This window comes from Pelodiscus sinensis, chromosome 2 (assembly GCF_049634645.1).
Source record: "Pelodiscus sinensis isolate JC-2024 chromosome 2, ASM4963464v1, whole genome shotgun sequence".
Taxonomy (NCBI): domain Eukaryota; kingdom Metazoa; phylum Chordata; order Testudines; family Trionychidae; genus Pelodiscus; species Pelodiscus sinensis.
In genome coordinates, this window is record NC_134712.1 from 170,189,761 (window position 1) to 170,209,043 (window position 19,283).

Here is a 19,283-nt window from a genome sequence, read left to right on the forward strand (position 1 = left end):
TATTGGTTTCATGGTTCAGAAACACTATCGCTTCTTTCTGATGTGGAGAAGAGTGGGATTTTATTCAATATAAATGAAGGTTGATTGATCAGGCTTGTGTCATCATGTGCTTCCGTCACTCTACAGGTCTTTGAGAGCCTCATACGTTCCCTTCCCACATTAGCATTCATTCTGTTCATCCTGCCTCCTCCACCACCACTGCCATCAGTATGTCCTCTTATTCCATGCTGACCAGAAGCAACTCGGTTCCTCCTTGCCATCTGGTACACAGTCAACCCCCCCGTTCAGACCACCTCTGCTTCTGTCTTCTAGGATCTCTTCCTAATCTCCAGCCCATTCCATACTATTATTGTATAGTTGTATATTTAGCATAATTCAGTACTGATGTTTTGTAGTCCAAATGTGTGCATTTCATTCATATTTACACTGCAATTAAGTTTAAAAGGGGATCTTGAAGTTGAAAAAATATGGGGAGACCATGCAAAAGAAATTGGCAACAGGACAGCACCTTCACCTCTGTTTCTCTGTTTCAGTATTCAGTTACATACATTTATTGGTAAATAGAAGACACTGTAGAAATCTATGTTATTTCATAAAGTAAAAATCAGTTGAGTTAAGCATTAGGCAATAACTATCTGCAAACTGAAGACTAAAAGCTTTTCTTGGATTAAACTGAAATGACTTCATTTTTCACAAGATGGTCAGCTGATTATAGATCAACTCTGAACATTTTCAAGGAATTCTTCTAAAACACCAACAATCTGATTTTCAGTCTACAACTTTCATTTATTGAGTATTTTATTGAATAGAATATGGCAAATATTGATTTATCTTTTCAGTGATTTATAAAATTTGCTTAAGATCTTTTGCACACACAAATATACAACTGTAAGTTTTAAATCATTAAATTCATTTCTGTGTTTGGGGTAGGCTTTTTGAGTATGTCTCCCCCCATACCAGTCTCCATCTACTGATTGTCATCTTTAGGTATCCTAGATTTAGTGCACTTCTTTATACTCCAAAGTTTCAGGTAATCTGTGTAGGGGTTCTTGTTTGGAGGGTTTATTCTTTACTTCCCAACACACAGGCATCATGTGAATCAAAATCTAGACCTTTAAAATTAAAAATCATCAGTTGTTTTGTAATGTAAAATTTTAAATTTTAAACCTCACCTGCGGAGAACAGAACCTTGTTCGCACTAGAAAGCGTTTGCCGTTACAGCTCTAGCAGCATACCATCTCATTGCTGATGTAACTTGTACCCAAAATGGAGTTCTTTTGTTTGTACAACTCATTCCAGTTCCTCAATGAAATAAGCAATACTAGCAAAATAACTTTTTTGCTAGCATAACAGTATCTACACTAGGGTTTTAGATTGTATGCAAATATAATTAAAATATGTTACAGCCCTGAGCGACCTTACTGTACCGACAAAAATTTCTGTTTAGATCTGGCCTACGATTATAGCTCAGAACTAACACTTTTATGTCATGACCTGCTTTTTCTAATTTCAGTTTCCTAATTCTTATTTTTTTCCTATTTCTAAAATACTGTTTCTTGTGATAATGAACCTGAGGTTTTTTTGGCATGCTATCTGCAAAATGATAATAATAATTAATAAAAATTATAATGTACTGTGCCTCATTTTCAAACTTTTCACTTTTAGGGGTCACTTAAAAGTCATATCTCTTTTTTCCCTCTGAAAAAAAAGACAACAAAATAAGATAATATAGTTCTATGTCTAGTAAAGTGACCCATCTGGAAAGAATTTAGATGGCAATAATTGTGGGTATTTGATTTAGTTTTAAATTCCCATAGGACAATTCAAAGGTAAATTTACTGGGCCAAACTTATCTGCAGTGTACCTCCATTGAGCCTCATAAGGTTACAGATGAATTTGGCCCACTGAACTAGAACTGGAGCCTGTATTGTTTCTGCTGTTTCACACTATTACATACTGTGCATCATAGTATATCATTACAAGTGGACATTTACTAGTAATAAAGTCAATACAGACATATCACCTGAAATTAATTTATTTTTTCCCAGCTTTTAAGGTTAGTCGCTTGTATATCTGGCCTTCAGATGTGAGAGTGCTTCCTGACTGGCATATACCTTGCTTTGCCAAGGCAATCCCAATTCATTATTCTATGCTGGTTATCTATTCTCCATGTTTATTTATTTATTTATTGGTAAGAAACATTTCCCAGTGTGCTTGAAAAGAAAGCCCAAGAGGCATTAAATACATAACATAAACAATGCCGTCTGTCTTTTTCTTTGTAAAATCTTCTTGGAGATAGTCCTGATATGCCCACTGTTTTCAATCACTTAAAAGGCAATAATTCAATTATATCATCCTCCATGTAGAAACTGCCATTGCTTTCAGTCCACTTCCAATCCTGACACAAGTAAATCACTTAGATAAGATCCCCTTTTTATTTTTTTTCCAGGGCACTAGCATAAGTAATGGTACCAGCAATAGACCAAGGACAAAATGACTATAATAGCCTTTTTGTAAGAAAGGAAAACATGTGCCACGGTGATTTATTGTGCTATTTGGAACATGTTTTTCCTTGGAATTTTTGCTACAGCGAGTTGCCATAATAAAATACATGTAGCAAATGTGAATGATCAAATGGTAAGGCCAAAAGAAACCGGCACCAAACAGCTGTATTAATTGTGTGAAGGTATAAAGGTAACCGTGTTTGTGGGGTCGGAGGCTTACAGCTGGTTGGCTAGCTAATTAGACCTGCTCTCCGCACCTGAGAAAAGAGCTGGACTTCAATAGCTAGTTCTTATAAAAGAGGACAACAGGAACTAGAAAGGGGAGATGGCAACACTCATCAGAAAGCTGAGGGATAAGGAGGGGCTGTGCTCCTAATGAACTGCTACCACAGCCACTGCAGAGAGGAATTGCTCCAAAAATGAAAATTGACAGGAAGGAGATTGGGTGACGTCCTTTATTTCTGAGGGAAGAGCCAGGAAGTTTGGGGTTGCTGAAGTTAGTGGTGTGAGGGGCAGAGTTGGGGAAGGAACTATTTGGCCTTCATAGGCTTTGAGGGAGGAATCTGTGAGGTTTTGATTTGTTTTTGTTAAGAAGCCTTAAACTGAAAACCACTAACTCTGCTGGAAAGAGAGAGTGTCTGCTTGCTTGGATTCTGCCAGAGAGATCAGCCAGAGTTACCCCAGGGAATGAGCTGGCTCAGCAAGAACAAAACGTGGCCTGGTAGGAGGCGGGTGCTGTAAGATAGAACCCAGTCCTTTACAGACTGCATTTCTGGGATGAGAACAGGAGTTTGAAGCCACATTGGAAATGCATTAGATTCACTCTTAGTGTAATGCCACTGATTTAAATGGAAATATACCAAGGATTAATTTGGCTTACTCATCATATAGCTTTGACTTTCTTTTATTTAAAAAGTTTGTGTGAATTCAGTGCTTGTTCATGGTGCCAGGCTGAAAGGTCTAGGCTGACCAGTTCTCTACTAGCCTATAGAATATGTATCATGTGAGAAGGAGCAATGCAGTTTTTCCATGTTGTATTGTTAATATGCCTAAACCCTAAGGGTATGTCTAAACTACATGGCTCCGTCGACGGAGCCATGTAGATTTGTTTATTTGGCAAAGGGAAATGAAGCCGCGATTTAAATAATCGCGGCTTCATTTAAATTTACATGGCTGCCGCGCTGAGCCGACAAACAGCTGATCAGCTGTTTGTTGGCTCAGCACGCTAGTCTGGATGCTCCCCTGCCGACATGAAAGCCTTTTATCGACATCCCCCGTAAACCTCATCCTACGAGGCATAAGAGGGATGTCGATAAAAGGCTTTCAGGTTGGCGCGGAGCGTCCAGACTAGCGCGCCGAGCCGACAAACAGCTAATCAGCTGTTTGTTGGCTCAGCGCGGCAGCCATGTAAATTTAAATGAAGCCACGATTATTTAAATCGTGGCTTCATTTCCCTTTGCCTATCTGTTTAATCTACATGCCTCCATCGACGGAGGCATGTAGTCTAGACACACCCTAACTGTGGGGGACTGTCATAATAGGTGAGCTGTGTTCATGCCCATGCCTTGATCTTGCTGACAGTCTCTGCAAGAATGAGAGAGTACCAATTGTGATTTTGCGTATTTTTGAAGTGGATGCTAGTTCATTGAGATTTCAATTGTGATAATCACTTCTGACCCAGACCTAATTTCATTAGCACACATGTTCACGGTAAGCTTACATCCTCAAATACTTGCTGAGTTCTGTTTATATTGACTGTAAGAATTCACACCAGAAACCAGATGGTAAACTTACTCTCATTGATTCCAGAACCAGACAAAATACAATGTAACATGTGGCCAACGATGAGTAAACAATATTGATTGAATTTGGGATTTTTAACACAAGCCACAGAGTAACTGAAATGCATGAGACATCTTGTTTTAATTATACTGAGAATTTGAGAAAATTATGGTCTGTTGGTGCACACTTCATGAACAGAGACAATCTGTGAATCATTTTTTTTTCTCTAATTTAATTATTCGTTCAGCTTTAGTGTCTGGGCTGATGTCATCCATATGCATTAGACACATTTGGCTTAGTTATAGAATAGAATGGTTTATATACACTAAATGGAGGAGGTGATGCATAGGATGCTACCAATGTACAATATTGTTTTTTTTCCACAGAGAAAGTGTGGAGAGCCTTATTCAAAAGCATTCCTATGCACGCTCCCCCATCAGAACCTATGGAGGAGAAGATGATGTTCTGGGAGATGAGAGCCAGGCAACACAAAACAGAGGTAGGAAAATATACTGATGAGAACACACTAAGGGCTGAATTCTCCACTGACTCTCAACAGGGAGGAGACCACATCCAGTGCTGCCAAACTCTCCAGAGTAGCTTTAACTTCTGCCACTCAGGTAAGGCCTCTCACTTACGTCACACCTGTGGAATTTAGTCATCACCCCATCTTTGGCAACCTCCATACACTGGTGGCAAATTGAGGAGTGGTTGGTGCAGGAGAAAGCTGCCTTCTCCAGCTTGGTTCCTTTATGCAAGAGGACCTCTTTGCTGGCCACCTCCAGACAGAATATGGCTACGCTGCATTGCCTGAGCAATGCCAAGGGACATAGCAGGCGGGAGAAGTGGCCTTGAACTTGAAACCACCTAGCTTCTAAAGACACACTCCTTCTTGTCATTTCCCCCACAACTTACTTAGTTTTGCTTGTTTCACCAATCACAAAACCAGTGGCTACCCTGAGTTGATTCTCAAATGGCTGCTTCCTGGAGAAGTTACTTCTGCAGTCACAGTGCTAGTCAAAATAAATCTTCAGTGCCATGGGAATCACTTACTGCCCTTCATGTGTTATTCCCTGATTGCTGACTTTCATGGCCTGTTTTATCTGCAATAGCCACTCGAGGTAAAACATTTCTGTCTGCCTATTGACTGGCAGTGCCCTTGTCTTGTCCTCTAACTTCACACAGTGTTGCTAAGACCCGAGCATTGTTCCTGTTCATAAGCTTTCTTGACTTATGGGCAAAACTATGTTCACATTGAACCATGAGTTTCTCTTCAACAACAGTGTTCATTTGCACATATTCATGCATACCTGTGCCTAAGAACATTGCCTTAATTTCTGGAGTTGCTGGACCAGATCCTCAGCTGGTATGTTTGAAATACTTCCATGGAGTCAAGCCAATTTATACCAGCTGAGTCTATCTTTGATGCCATATATCCTTGATATCCGTGTTAAGCCCCGCCCCCCCCCCCATCAAAAACATTGAATCTTTAAAGTGCTGAGATTAAGGCATCTTCCTGCTATGGGGAGCTTGCTCATGAACAATGAAATGAGCAAGTTATACATCTGAATGTCATTATTTGGAGTCCTGAGAGGCAATGTAGTGTATTTTTGTTGAAATAATTGATTTGGTGTGACATATGGGGCACAACCTATGTGTGCAAGGAAGTAGGAAAGTGGAAAAGATGATAGACAGAGTTTGTCAGCCACTTGGTAGTTCTGGGAACCATGTTGCTGGCATGGGAGGGGATTGTTCAGGACAAACAGTGAAATACATAGTCACGTACAGCAGTGTTCCCTCTAAGCTGTGTGGCAGCAAAGCTTCACAGGTGATTAATCAGCCCCACCCAGTCAGAGGCTCAGGGCTCCATGCACAGAGCTGGCTGACTAATCACCTGTGAAGCTGTGCTGCCATGCAGCCTAGAGGGAACACTGGTGTACAACTTAGTGCTTCTCCAAATCAGTAACCCTGAGGTCCCCAAGCCAATGACCTAACCCCTAGGCCACTCTCGAACCCACCCTGCCTCTACCTTCAGGGTGCCCCTTATCCCACCTTCCTACTGGGGCTGGCTGGTGCTGGCCGTGGTGACAGTGATGGTCTCAAAGTGTAGGGCTGTCAATCACTTCTTACTCTGACTCCTGGAACCCTCATCTCACAAGGAGTAAGGGAAGTGGAAGAAAGCGGGTTCTTCCTTTGACTCCTGCTGCATAGACAGTGCCAAAAGCCAAGTTCAGGTACTTTGACTTAAGCTACGTAATTAATGTAGCTGAAGTTGCGTATCTTGACTTTAGCCCATAGTGTAGATGTTCACAAAGGGAGTTGAATGAGACTTGGCAGGTGAGCACAGTGCTGTTGGCTTCAGCACATGGCAAGAGGTCTGTGTATCCTGACCATACCATCTCCCCTGTAGGCATGATATTTGGGATTCACTGGAGCACTGTTTATAATCCTCCTCTACTTATGTACAGACATGAAGCGGCTCCCACTTCCCCATCAAGTGGCATAATTTTGTCTCTAATGTATAGAAAAAGAAGATTTTGTCATACTTCAAAACCCATTCTGTTAATTCGTTTCCAGATTATTTTGTACTGGTGCTACTAACCCCTTGAAGTACATGGACATATAAAGCTGGGGGAGATGAGAAGGAAAAATGACTGTTTCAGGATCTCTAAGGGTATGTCTACACTAGCCCCCTAGTTCGAACGAGGATGGCTAATGTAGGCATTTGAACTTGCAAATGAAACCCGGGATTTCAATATCCCGGGCTTCATTTGCATGTTCCCGGGTGGGCGCCATTTTTAAATCCCCTTAGTTCAAACTGACTACCCGCGGCTACACGCGGCAGTCAGAAATTAATCCGAACTAAATTCTTAGTTCGGATTAATTGTTAATCCTCCTGCAATGAGGTGTAACAGTTAATCTGAACTAAAGATTTAGTTCAGATTAACTTCTGACTGCCGCGTGTAGTCGCGGGCAGTCAGTTTGAACTAAGGGGATTTAAAAATGGTGCCCGCCCGCTAACATGCAAATGAAGCCCGGGATATTTAAATCCCTATCTTCATTTGCAAGTTCGAATGCCTACATTAGCCACCCTAGTTCAAACTAGGGGGCTAGTGTAGACATACCCTAAAAGATTTTGGGTTTAATTCTTTTAATAGGCAAAGGTTTGCAAGGGTCCTTCCTCCATCCCACCCCAAATTGGTTTGACTATTCCATTTAGGCAGCACAGATGGCAGGTATAAGAGGCAAGGGGAGGCAGTGCCTTCTCTGAGTCTTAGTGCTCAACCTCTCCTTCCTATCCCTATTCAAACCATTTCTTAAGACTCCCACAGCAGGCTGTTGCAGACTCCTGAGTCCGCCTCCCCGTGGCTGTATTAGTGGCTGTATTACTTACTTTACAAGTGAAAAGCCTTCCGGCTTGCCAGACCTATAGTATAACATTGAACCTGTGAAAGAGCCATTAAGTGGTAATGAAGCCATTTAACAGGCATGTGCCAACCCAGAATTTACTGATAAATGGTATTTCTAAAAATCCATGCATAGATATTAGATGCACAATCTGAATATTCAGCTTTTAGCCTTAAATGCATGTATCTTCAGACATATCGTTTTTAAAAATTCTTCAAAATTCTACCCTTATCTAAAAACATATTTTAATTACTATAATACATAAACTTGTTTCCAATGTCTTATTGTCTTTCTATCCATCCCTATTCTACTTTCACCTCTCGTCCCTGACATTGAAGAGAGCCCTTAAAGGGACAACATTCCTTTTTTTCATGATAGGAGGACAAATGAGTTTCCTTTTCTTTACCTCTGACTATAGTTTAACTAGTTTTAAGAGACCCCTCCACCAAATTCAGAGCCTTAGTCAGATATAAAATCCTTTGTTATGCCTAAAATCTTTGGAAACCTATTTTTATCATATACATATAGTGAAATTTCATAAACATGTCTCTAATTATGAAGATCACATAAAATAAATTAGTGTTCTCTTTTTCTAAAAGAAATGAACTTTGTTATGAACACACCAAACAGCTCTGATTAATTTAAAATAATGTCTTTGTTTCAGTGCATTATAATGTAATCTGGAATGATTACTTTATGAAGGTTTAGTTATATTTAAAATGTAAAATCAACTTACAAATACTGATTAAGAAAATGTAAAACAGAGCTGCATCATGTATTTCATAATAATATTTAATGTCTGTATTCAGCAGGACAGCTGACTTGCCCTTACTACAAAGATTTTGCAAATCAATCTGACAAACTTCAGGATATATTAAAAAATCCATGACTGACATTTTTATTTCCAAATTTAGTGCTTTTAATTAGGTACTTTCTCCATATCCAGTCTTCACAATCTGGCATGCAGTGCAAAACAGGCTCAGGTTTTTTTAGGAAGAAATTTTAGAATACTGGGGTTTTAAATGTCACTTGCTGCATTTGGATTCAGGTAAGGAAAAAGAGGAGGACGCATGGCCTTGACAGAGCAAGGGTGGAAAATGGACTGGGCAACTGACTGGGGAACTTGCGTCCCCAAGCAGCAGCGTCACCCATTGCCCATGCTAGGGATTCTTAGGGAGTTTAAAAGTACAATAATTAAATCAGAAAATGTGACCATAGGCCAGTAGTTGTCTGAGAATCCCAGAGAAGCTATCACTGATTCTGGAAAACAAAATACCGAGTTCAAAATGACTCGCATTATTGAATATTCACTCTATAACATGAAGTCTGATTAGCAAATAGGAAGTGTATAATATATCCTTACATGTAGTAATAACCCTTTACAGTTAAAAATATATTATATGCGTACCTATGTATGCGCATGTATACATGTGCATGCACACAAACTCATTTGACACAACTCAGGGTTCCTACTAAAGATATGTCCAAGTGTAAAATTCAGATTCTAATTCAGATCTGGATATTCTGATTTAGGGTTTATACAAGATTTTGTTTAAGCCTATTGTAGGGAGAAGCAATCTTTGTAGTTTGACTCTACCATATCCAAACTTCCCCATGTTCAGAATTCGGTTCAAGTCCACCTCTGTCATGGATTTGACATACTTTCATTCTAGAGCAGGGGTTCCCAAACTTTTTGACACGGGGACCAGTAAATCCATTCACGAACTTTTGGAGGACCGGTAATGTTCATTTGCATATTTGCATATTCATTAACCGAATGATGAATATTCATATAAGTTGTTTCTGGTCCTCCCAAAACCCCCAGTGCCAGCTTTAGCAAAGCTTTTGATATGGTCACCCACAATATTCTTGCCAGCAAGTTAAGGAATATGGATTGGATAAATGGACTGTAAGACAGACAGAAAGCTGGTTAAACCAGGGTTTCCCAAACTTTTTACTTTTGTTGGAACCCTTTTTTTTCCAATACTGCTTTTTGCAGCCCAAAAATATAAACACATAAAAAACAAACTGAGAAAATACCAGACATATAACATGTCTGGTATTTTCTCAGTAGGTAAGTTGCATTATTATTAGAAGGAGGGAACAGGGGCAGCATCCCAAGATCTACATATGGCCGGGTCAGTCCCACTCCCCGCAGGCCGATTCATTCCTCCCCTCTGCTCCCCCCACTGTGCCACTGGCCAGCCCCACTTCCCCCAACCCCCTCCTGGGCAGCCAGGTCCCCTCCACTTCTCCCCAATCTCCCTTGGCCAGCCCCGCTGCCTGCATCCAGCCCTCCTTCCAGAGGCTGCTTCTTCTCCCCGCCCCCATCTTCCCCTGCAAGCTCCCTGCCCCCAACCTCGCACCCCCAGGCAGCCCTGCTTCCACTGGCCCCCCAATCTCCCCAGCCTGCCCCGATTCCCCCGTTCACCTTCCCTTAGCCCTGCACCCTCCTGGTGCCTCCCCCTTCCCTTACTGCCCCTGCCCCCTTTGCCCTCTCTTTCCCTGATATCCACCCCCTCAGCACTCTCTGCCCCATCCCCTCTGTGCCCTCACACATGACTTGCTCCATCCCCACCTCTCTCATGCCCACCCCTTCTTTCAAGCCTTCTCCCAGCACCTCCTCCTCCAGCCCCCAATGCCCTTCCCCTCTCCTCTCCTCTCCCAGCATCACCCTGTCCCCCTCCCACTGACACCTCCCCTCCTGCCCTTTCCCTCATTGTCTGCACTTGGCCCCCTGCCATTTGTCTCTCTCTCCTGCACTCTGACCCTTGGTGCCTTCCCCTCCCAAGCCCCTTCTCCTTCCACTCTTCCCCCTCCGTGCAAGCATGCCGCCGCTTCTTCTTCCTCCTCCCCCGCCCAAGCCCGTTCCCTACCTTCTGCCTTCCACATTGCGGGGCCGGAGGCCGCCGGAGCCACCGTGGCCCCGCCACATGCCTCCAAAGACTTTTAAAATCCCGGACCGTGACATCACGTCACGCCCGGGCGTCCTCCCTGCCCACATACAAGGCTGCACATGGGCAGCAGCAGGCGGTGAGGAGGAGCCGCGCATGGCGGGGATGCTCTGGGGGCGGGGTGGGAGGACGCGCGGGGGGGCCGGCGCGAGGGCCTGGGTTTGGGCCCGGTCCAGGCAGAACCGGGGGAGAGACCCAGCTGGCACTTCCAGGTTCAGGGGCTTGGGGCCCGAATCAGCCTAAGGCCGGCCCTGCCGGCAGTCATCAGGCACGCTGAGGCCCGGTATTTTTTTCCCACGGCCCGGTATCGGGCCGCGGCCCATAGTTTGGGAAACGCTGTTCTAGAGCAATTTACTTTTCCTGGACAATTTTTCCTGTCTAGTTATGTAGGGAAAGCCTTTATCATGAATAACTTATCCAATGAGTTTTGCTGTTTTTTCTGCTTTGAGGATTTGTCCATGATCTGACTGATTTTTGTCCAATGTGTGACGGGCTGTGTCCATAGGGGTACAGTCTAGGAGCTGTTGGAACCACTGTGCCCCCTAAGAATTCTGCTAGGTTGTTTTCTCTCATATTGCTTTGCTGGTAACATAGCCAGCCTCTCCAAGCCCTGTTATCATCCAACACGACAATAGGAGGACCATATACCCATCTGAATTACCTGAGTACTTTACCTGAGCCACTCATGGAAAAATAGAAGGCCCCCAGCTAGCTTCAGCTCTTCAGCCTTTCACTTATAGTGAAATATAAACCCAAAATTATACCATCCTGCACTGCAAAGGATCTGTATGATGTAAGATCATTAATTAATTAGCTCCCCCCTCACTGTGGGTAAGGTACGCAATAGCCTTTGTTTCAGAATTAGAGTTCCCAAACACTTCATTTAAACTCACTAGTTAAGATAAAACTTAAATCAAGTACATTAATTACAGAAAGGTAGATTTTAAGTGATTATAAGTAACAGTAAACAGATCAAAGTAGATTACCTAGAAAACTGAGCCTAATATAATACATCGTTAGTATCGGAGTTAGCAATAACTCATATTGACCAATGATACAAGCAGTCTATGAAGTTTCTATACACAGCCTGGGACCAGCATTTGCCCCTGTTGAGTTTCCCCCCTCGTGTTTCCAGGTGTTGTCTAATGTGGGGAATTAGATCCAGTCATGATGTCACTTTCTCTTTTTAATTTGCTGGAAAGCTCTTTTGCTGTGACTTGGGTCAAACCATTTCCATTAGGAATTGCTATCAAGAGGTTTCTGCTGTACACAGTTCTTGGGGTAACCCCAGTGCTCGGGTGCATTTCCTCGGTCAGCTATCAAAATTGTTTGCCTTTTTTTATTGGTTTACCTGAAAGGCTACTTGTGGGTATTCTTAGCCTTACCTGTTTCAGTAACACATAGATAGCCAAACTTCATAACTTCACATACATAGGATTATATTTGTTATCATTGTATGTTTAACTTTTAGAATATCTCATAAAACAATATCTCATAAAACATACTTTATACAAAACAATCATATGACAGTGGTGAATGTGGGATGCAGAGTAGGGATGTAAGTGACTAGTCCACTATCCGATAAGTAAAAGCTTATTGGATAGTTGACACACTAGTTGACTAGTCGCTTCCTCCCCTTTGCTGCTTCAAGGCAGCAAGGCGGAGGGAGGGGGGTGGAGGAGAAGGAGGAAGGAGTGCTGGGGGGAAGCCGGCTTAAAAGCCGGTTGCCTCCAGCTCCAGCGCCATGGGAGGAGGCAGAGGTGCCGCAGCAGCGTTCCACCTTTGAAATGTAAAAGAGTCCCTGCTGGGACTCTTGAGCATTTCAAAGCGGAAGCACTGCATGGAGCTTGGGGCCAGCGGGGGGTCTCAGTCCCCCGCTGGTTCCGGGCTCCATGCAGCATTTCAATCTGGTGCTCTTGTACATTTCAAAGGCAGAACCCTGAGCAGCACTTCCACCTTGAAATGTAGCAACACCCGGGCAGGCTCTTGCTACACTTCAAAGCTGAAGCACCCTTATTGACTAGTCGAAGGAAATTCCAGTGACTGTTCGATTAGTTGATTAATCTAATTTTAACATCCCTAGTGCAAAGCACCACAAAACATATTTATTTGAAATTCTTCTGTGAAAAATTGTTTGCCTACAGGTTGATCCTGAGCTGTTTGTTATGAATAGTCAGTATTTGACATTTAAACTGCTTTTCTTTGTCACACAGATGTTTTCATATTATTTCTCTTCCATGATTGGCTAAGCATATCTCTTCCAGTCTAATTTCTGAAGCAAATGCTACCACTTATAAATTTAAAATTCTTTCCTTGTGAGTAATCTGCAATATTGGCTTAAAATTATGCATTGTCAAACACTCTTGCAGTGAACTTACTTCTTAAAATATAGATTTAGGGTGAACTCCTGGCCTCATTACAGCTGACCTGAATCTTGCCATTGGTTTCAATGGGACTGAGGTTTGGACAAGAAAGCAAACACAAAAGGGACATGAACAAAGACATAATACAAATTTGTAAGGGTTTTTTTTGCAGCATTTATACAACTCTAAAACCCAGCTGAATGACAAATGTGCATGAATAACTGACTTGAGTGCACCATCTGCATCGGATTTTGAAAGTGACTGACTTTCAGAAGTGAAAAATCTTTTCTATAGTTGTAATCCTCATCTACATAACCATGTTAGAGGCATATCACGACACAGTAGCTATACTGTTGTAGTGTCTGTACTGTAGGCATGGGTTTAGTGTCAATATCAATTAAATTATCTGTAGGCATGCCAAAACGATTGCTATCAAGTGGGCTAATTGAATCTTTTTTTTTTCATTTGTAATTTGAAGATAGTCTTACCATTTTCTGTTTCTGAAATCCCCAAAGAAATGCCATTGGGTGTGAGATTTTAGAAAACATTAGTTTTTGGACATTAACAAAACTTCCAGAAAAATTTCTCCTTACAGCTCATGTTTAATAGAACTGCATCCAATATTCCAATACATATTGAAAGATTTCAGTAACCAGGCAAGTCTGGTGATCTTACAACTTATGGTTACTATCTGACCACTAGAGCTCGCTGAAAACAGATTTAAAAAAGAGTCTTTTTACTGTTTTACTTTCTTCCCTCACTCCACATTTTTTAAAAAGTCAAAATTTTGATATCTGAAAACCTCAATTTTGACAAATGTTCCCTGGGAAGAATCCCTTTAACATTTTTTATGACATTTTCATCAAATTCAAATTTTCAAAAATTGTAACCAGCCTCGGTGACTGGCTGTTATAAGTTTTTCTTAACATAGTGATGCACTGAAATAAGACTGTACCTTTGATGGCCAGATGTGTCAGTATTTGACACCAGCATTAGCAGTGGCTGGTATTTTTATGCCTATCTATAGATTGACAAACTACAGAATAAAATTCTATTTTTAAAGTGGTGGATTCCTTGAGGTATCATGTAAAATAAATAAGCAATGCTGAACAGCTTTAACCAGTTTCTTAAAATGCAACTTTCTGCATCATGTAGGTATATAAAAGAGCAACCCATAAATAACCTAAACAATTAGTGAATTCTTTGAGAGCAATTGATTTCAAATGGCGTCACCTCTTAACATAAGAATGGCCATACTGAGTCAGACCAATGATCCATCCAGTCCAATATCCTGTCTTCTGACAGTGGTGAACACCAGTTGCTTCAGAGGAAATGAACAGAGCAATTATCAGAGTGATCCATCCCCCGTTGTCTAGTAGCATCTGTCATTTAGAGCCTGAGGGGGACACAGAGCATGGGATTGTTTCCCTGCTCATTTTGGCTAACAGCCATTGATGGAGCTATCCTCCCTCAGTGCTGGATGCTAAGGGTGCTGCCACACCCCCTAACTTGAAGCAGTTTCCAAACAGTGTGTTTCAATGGCTTTCAGCACCCTCACAATAAAAAAAATGTTCCGGGTCCCCTGCTATCCTCCATGAACTTATCTAATTTTTTGTAATCCACTTATAGTTTTGGCTTCACAACATCCCATTGCAATGAAGTGAACAGTCAATCTGTGGAATGTCTTTCATATCAACGTTGCTGTGAAAGTTTCCCTTTTCTTTCTTTTTGCTATTTTAGCTACCTCTGGCTTCAGCTGTTTTATTTTCTTTGCAGGATCAGCTTTTACAACATCCGATAACTTATCTCTCAGCTCCTGGGTATCCTCTTCAACCAGTTTTCCTGGATTTCAGCACCCACAGTCTTTGACTGCCCTTGGTACCAGCACTGCATCCATAGCTACACCCATTCCTCATCCAATCCAAGGATCTCTGCCTCCATACAGCCGTCTGGGAATGCCTCTTACACCTTCTGCCATAGCCAGCTCAATGCAAGGGAGTGGCCCAACGTTCCCGTCATTCCACATGCCTAGATACCACCATTACTTTCAACAGGGGCCTTATGCAGCTATTCAAGGACTGCGTCATTCCTCTGCAGTGATGACTCCATTTGTATGACTGACATCAGACAAGAGAAATCAAGATTTTAAATGTGAAAATTTGCCGTGACAGTACAGCAGACCTTCTTGAATGATCTCTGGTGAAAGAGCTGAACTCCTAACATACCAGCTAACAATGCATTATGGCTACAGATTCCTCCATTTAGGGATCGTGGCAAGAAGGAATGCAACTTGGGGTTGCAAAAGAAGCCATCTACTACAGCAAAATGGATCACAAAGTTCACAGGACTTTTAGCCAATTGCTGGTTAATGCAAAGGTTCATTATGCCTGGTGGAGTAAGAAGGTGCGTTTATGCAGCAATGTACAAATTAATTGTGTACAGTTTTTTTGCCCACATGCTAAAAGAACCCTGAAAGAGGCAATATTCTTACTAGACTCCACGTCATCTTTCCCCACGAATACTGAGAGCCAATATGGAAAGATGTATTGCTATAGCTTTGAGCATGTTTAGGTTATCACTGCATTAGTTTGTTGGGAGAAGGGTGGGTGGGTTGTTCTTTTAAAGACTGACTTACTTTAGTAAGAACAGTTTCTTGGTTCCAATGGGGAACTATCAAGAAAACGTGATCACAAAACAAGTTTGGAATTCTTTATTGTCTTTGAGTTCACAAAGTTATCGTTTCAGAAAAAAAGACTGTCTGAGAACTATATAAAATGTTTGATTCTGTGCTTTGTCTAAAAATGAGCTCACAAATCCCAGAAGGGGGCAATTTAGCATCTGTCTGGAGTGATGGAGGGAAATATTTATTCTGAAGGATCTGTTACTTTTAATCTGAAAATGAAAGATCTCAAATCTTCACCCTGAATCATTTATCTGCCACTGATACTAAAGGACCGCACTCTCCAGATGTGCATTTGTATGTGATAAAGGAACAGAGCCAAATTCTTTTACTATAAAGATCTGCACAGTGGATCTCAGTGCATGGCCAGCACAAGAATTTACCAGCTTATCTGATTTTTTCATTGTGATGGGTAATGTTGCCAACTGTGCTGCCTGCCAGGCAGACCAGAGCCAAATTCTGGGCTAACATCTGTCCCATTTTGATCTGTGGAGTGGTCTGGAATATAAATCAGCACATAATTTGGCCCATAATATTTTACTCATATCCATCTTTTGATGGTTTCTAATTTAAATATGGCTGTGTTAACAACGGGTCTCATTCTGGCTGCAATCCAGACTTTCTGGGTTTTTTTGTCTGTACTATAATAATGTAATTAGCATAATTGCTCATATTTGCTCCTGGGTAGAAAGCCACCTTGAGGACTGGGCACCACTGAAGTCTTAAGAGAGGTTGATGCCTTGTGCTGGCTCTCTGTATGGGGTTAATTTCAACATCTGTGAAGAATAAACCACATTCAGATGAAAGAGAAGGGTCCAATCAACTCAGCCATCATATAGTTTCTGTACATCCATAAGAAATACCATATGTTTATTGACCCGGAGTTCTTATACCCTAGTCATGACTTCTATAAGGGGCTGTAGTGGTTTATCTGAAGTAAGGCTTCAAGAGTTCAAGGCCTGTCTTCATTTTCTTATTCTGTTATCCCTAACCAGTGTATATTACAGCACTGTGCAGTTAGAGACCTCCATATTTTATGCCATGTGCCATACATCTGGGTGAAGTGAAAGACATGTCATATGAAAGTCTTCAGTCTATAGCCTATTGACTAGTACAAAATGCTGTAACACCATCTCACATTTTGCCCGATTCTTTATTTTATGAGGCTGCAATGGAACACAAAACAAAGATGATATTTATGGCACAGATGACAACTATTTTGATAAATCACAAATGGTGGCTTTTAAAATCTCCCCAGTTTTTGTCTTGAATAGGTACCATTAGCTCCGTAATTGTAGCATTACTTTGTCTTTGCCCAACTTTGCTTAGGGAATACTACAAAGACTGATGTAAAAGTATCCAAAGCAACTGAGCGTTTGTTTTGTGGTTTTTTGAATGGGTGAAGATGGTGATCCAGTCATCATTTTTGGACTCAGATTCCCTATGGGGAATGTCACAAATCAATATACAGGGCCAACCCTGTATGCTTGCTTAGGCTGTTCAGATGTCAAATTTGGCCTTCTGTACCTACATACTGGAGTTCGCTGTACCTAAATACTGTTGAACTTAGCTGCAAGGTATTTGTACTGAAAATCCATTTTTGGCTAATCATGCCCTGTTCTGACATGAAGAACCCTAATTTGGGGGAAAATCTGAGAATATTAGTGGATCAGATACATATGCTGCAAAAGCTAGTTAACAATACAAAGATAATACCACTTATATTTTCAGTGCTGATTTGGAGGGACAATTGACAGTTTTCTCTCCCCTTTCAACTGTTTGGCTTACCTAGAATAAATGTGGCATTCATTTTTAACCAGATGCTAATCCTACAACAGCTAATGGCAAAATCTGTGGGGTAAATTATCTAGTGGTGCATTCAGTGTTACCGTGGGAAAAATTCAACCCTGTTGCTTTTAAAGCTCTTTTTGTGTGTGTGCACATACTAGAAAATGCTCAAGTGAGTTCCTGGGCTCCCTGTTTCCATTGATTGAAGAAATAAATTTGAAGCTGGTAGACTACATCCTTTATAACATGAGACCAATCTTCTCACATTGGCCTCTGTTCCCGTATAAAACAAAATTCTAAACAAGTTCTTTGGCCCCTTTAGCTCTTTTTCATGAGCCCATCCAAATAACGCCAATATTCTCCATATAAAATTTCTGCTGTGATGCTAATAGAATATGTAAATGTACCCTAGGAAGAACTACAACTCTCCTTGAAACAAATAGGCTGTGTCTACATTGGGCCACTTATTCTGGAAAAGCAGCCGCTTTTCCGGAATAACTTGCCAGCTGTCTACACTGGCCGCTTGCTTTTCCGGAAAAGCAATGACGATCTATTGTAAAATTGTCAGTGTTTTTCCAGAAAAACTATGCTGCTCCCGTTCGGGAAAAAGTCCTTTTCCGGAAAAACTGTTCCGGAAAAGGGCCAGTGTAGACAGCACAGTAGTCTTTTCCGCAAAAAAGCCCCGATCGCGAAAATGACGATCGGAGCTTTTTTCCGGAAAAGTGCATCTACATTGGCCACGGACAATGCATCCTGCCAATGTAGACACGCTTTTTCCGGAAATACTTATAAAGGAAAACTATTCCGTTTTAAGCATTTCCGGAAAAGGGTGCCAGTGTAGACGTAGCCATATAGTATCAGAAAAATGCTAAAATATCCAACAAAAGGCAAGTGCTTCTTCATTAGGAATAAAACGTGAAATATATATGAAAAGTATGGCACTAGTCCTCTCCTCATGTAGAACTTTCATGGGAGTGGGAAGTTCCCTCAAACTCTGATCAGACTCATGGACTACTTCCCACAGCAGAGTGGAATTTGTCACCCTATCAGTCAAGAAGGGGACAAGGCTTTTAAACCTCCCTCTGAGAATCCTACGGTCTCTGAGTAGCCACCCCTCTGTTGTGCAGTCTGACTAGCTCATCCCTACAGCAGTATAACTCCTTTTGAACCATGAACCCATTGGGTTCCCCTCCAATGCAGACAGAGAAAACAAACCGCTCAAAGGCAAAATGGCCATGGAGTGCCCAGCAGCATTAATTCAGGGGGTCTCCACCTTATGGATCTTGTGGGAGAGTAGAACATTGTTACTGAATGGAAGCCCTCAGCCCATTATTGACATAGGTTTATTATTGTGATTTGCTTGTCTTCTAGCAGAAAGCAGCATTGAGTGTACCTAGTGGTACCCTGATTGTACCTTGTGGGTGAAATCCTTGCCCAGTGAAGTCTGTATCAAAACTGTAATTGACTTTACTGGGCACAAGATTTCAGTTTGCCTTTCCTATCTCACAAATGGCACCCAGCTAGCCAGACAGTGACATTTGTGACTCTACCAGTATAGGAACTCTACAGAGGAGACTACAGACCAGTTTTCCAGTTGCTTTCCATTGATTTTTATTTTTGTAGATTAAAAATTTAGAAACGTAATCCAGATAGCTGCTTAAACATTGACATTGTTATGAGTGCTTGAAAACAAATCCCTGTACTGCTTTGATACTGGCTCAGTAATCTCTTCCAGGAACTCCTGTCCTGCCAATGGCCCAGGGATATCACTTTGAAGCAAGTGATTGGTTGATGACTGACCAAT

The 19,283-nt window shown here is 41.6% G+C and overlaps 1 protein-coding gene across 1 annotated transcript in view; it reads left to right on the forward strand.

Moving 5' to 3' along the window:
- Positions 1-18,719, forward strand: part of TBX20 (T-box transcription factor 20) — a 58,055-nt gene extending 39,336 nt beyond the window's left edge. Inside the window, exons 7-8 of the mRNA XM_006124054.4 lie at positions 4,673-4,785; positions 14,788-18,719. Of these exons, the coding sequence (XP_006124116.1) occupies positions 4,673-4,785; positions 14,788-15,128 (454 nt within the window). The 3' untranslated portion in view covers positions 15,129-18,719. The remainder of the gene's footprint in view (positions 1-4,672; positions 4,786-14,787) is intronic.
- Positions 18,720-19,283: the final 564 nt, after the last annotated feature.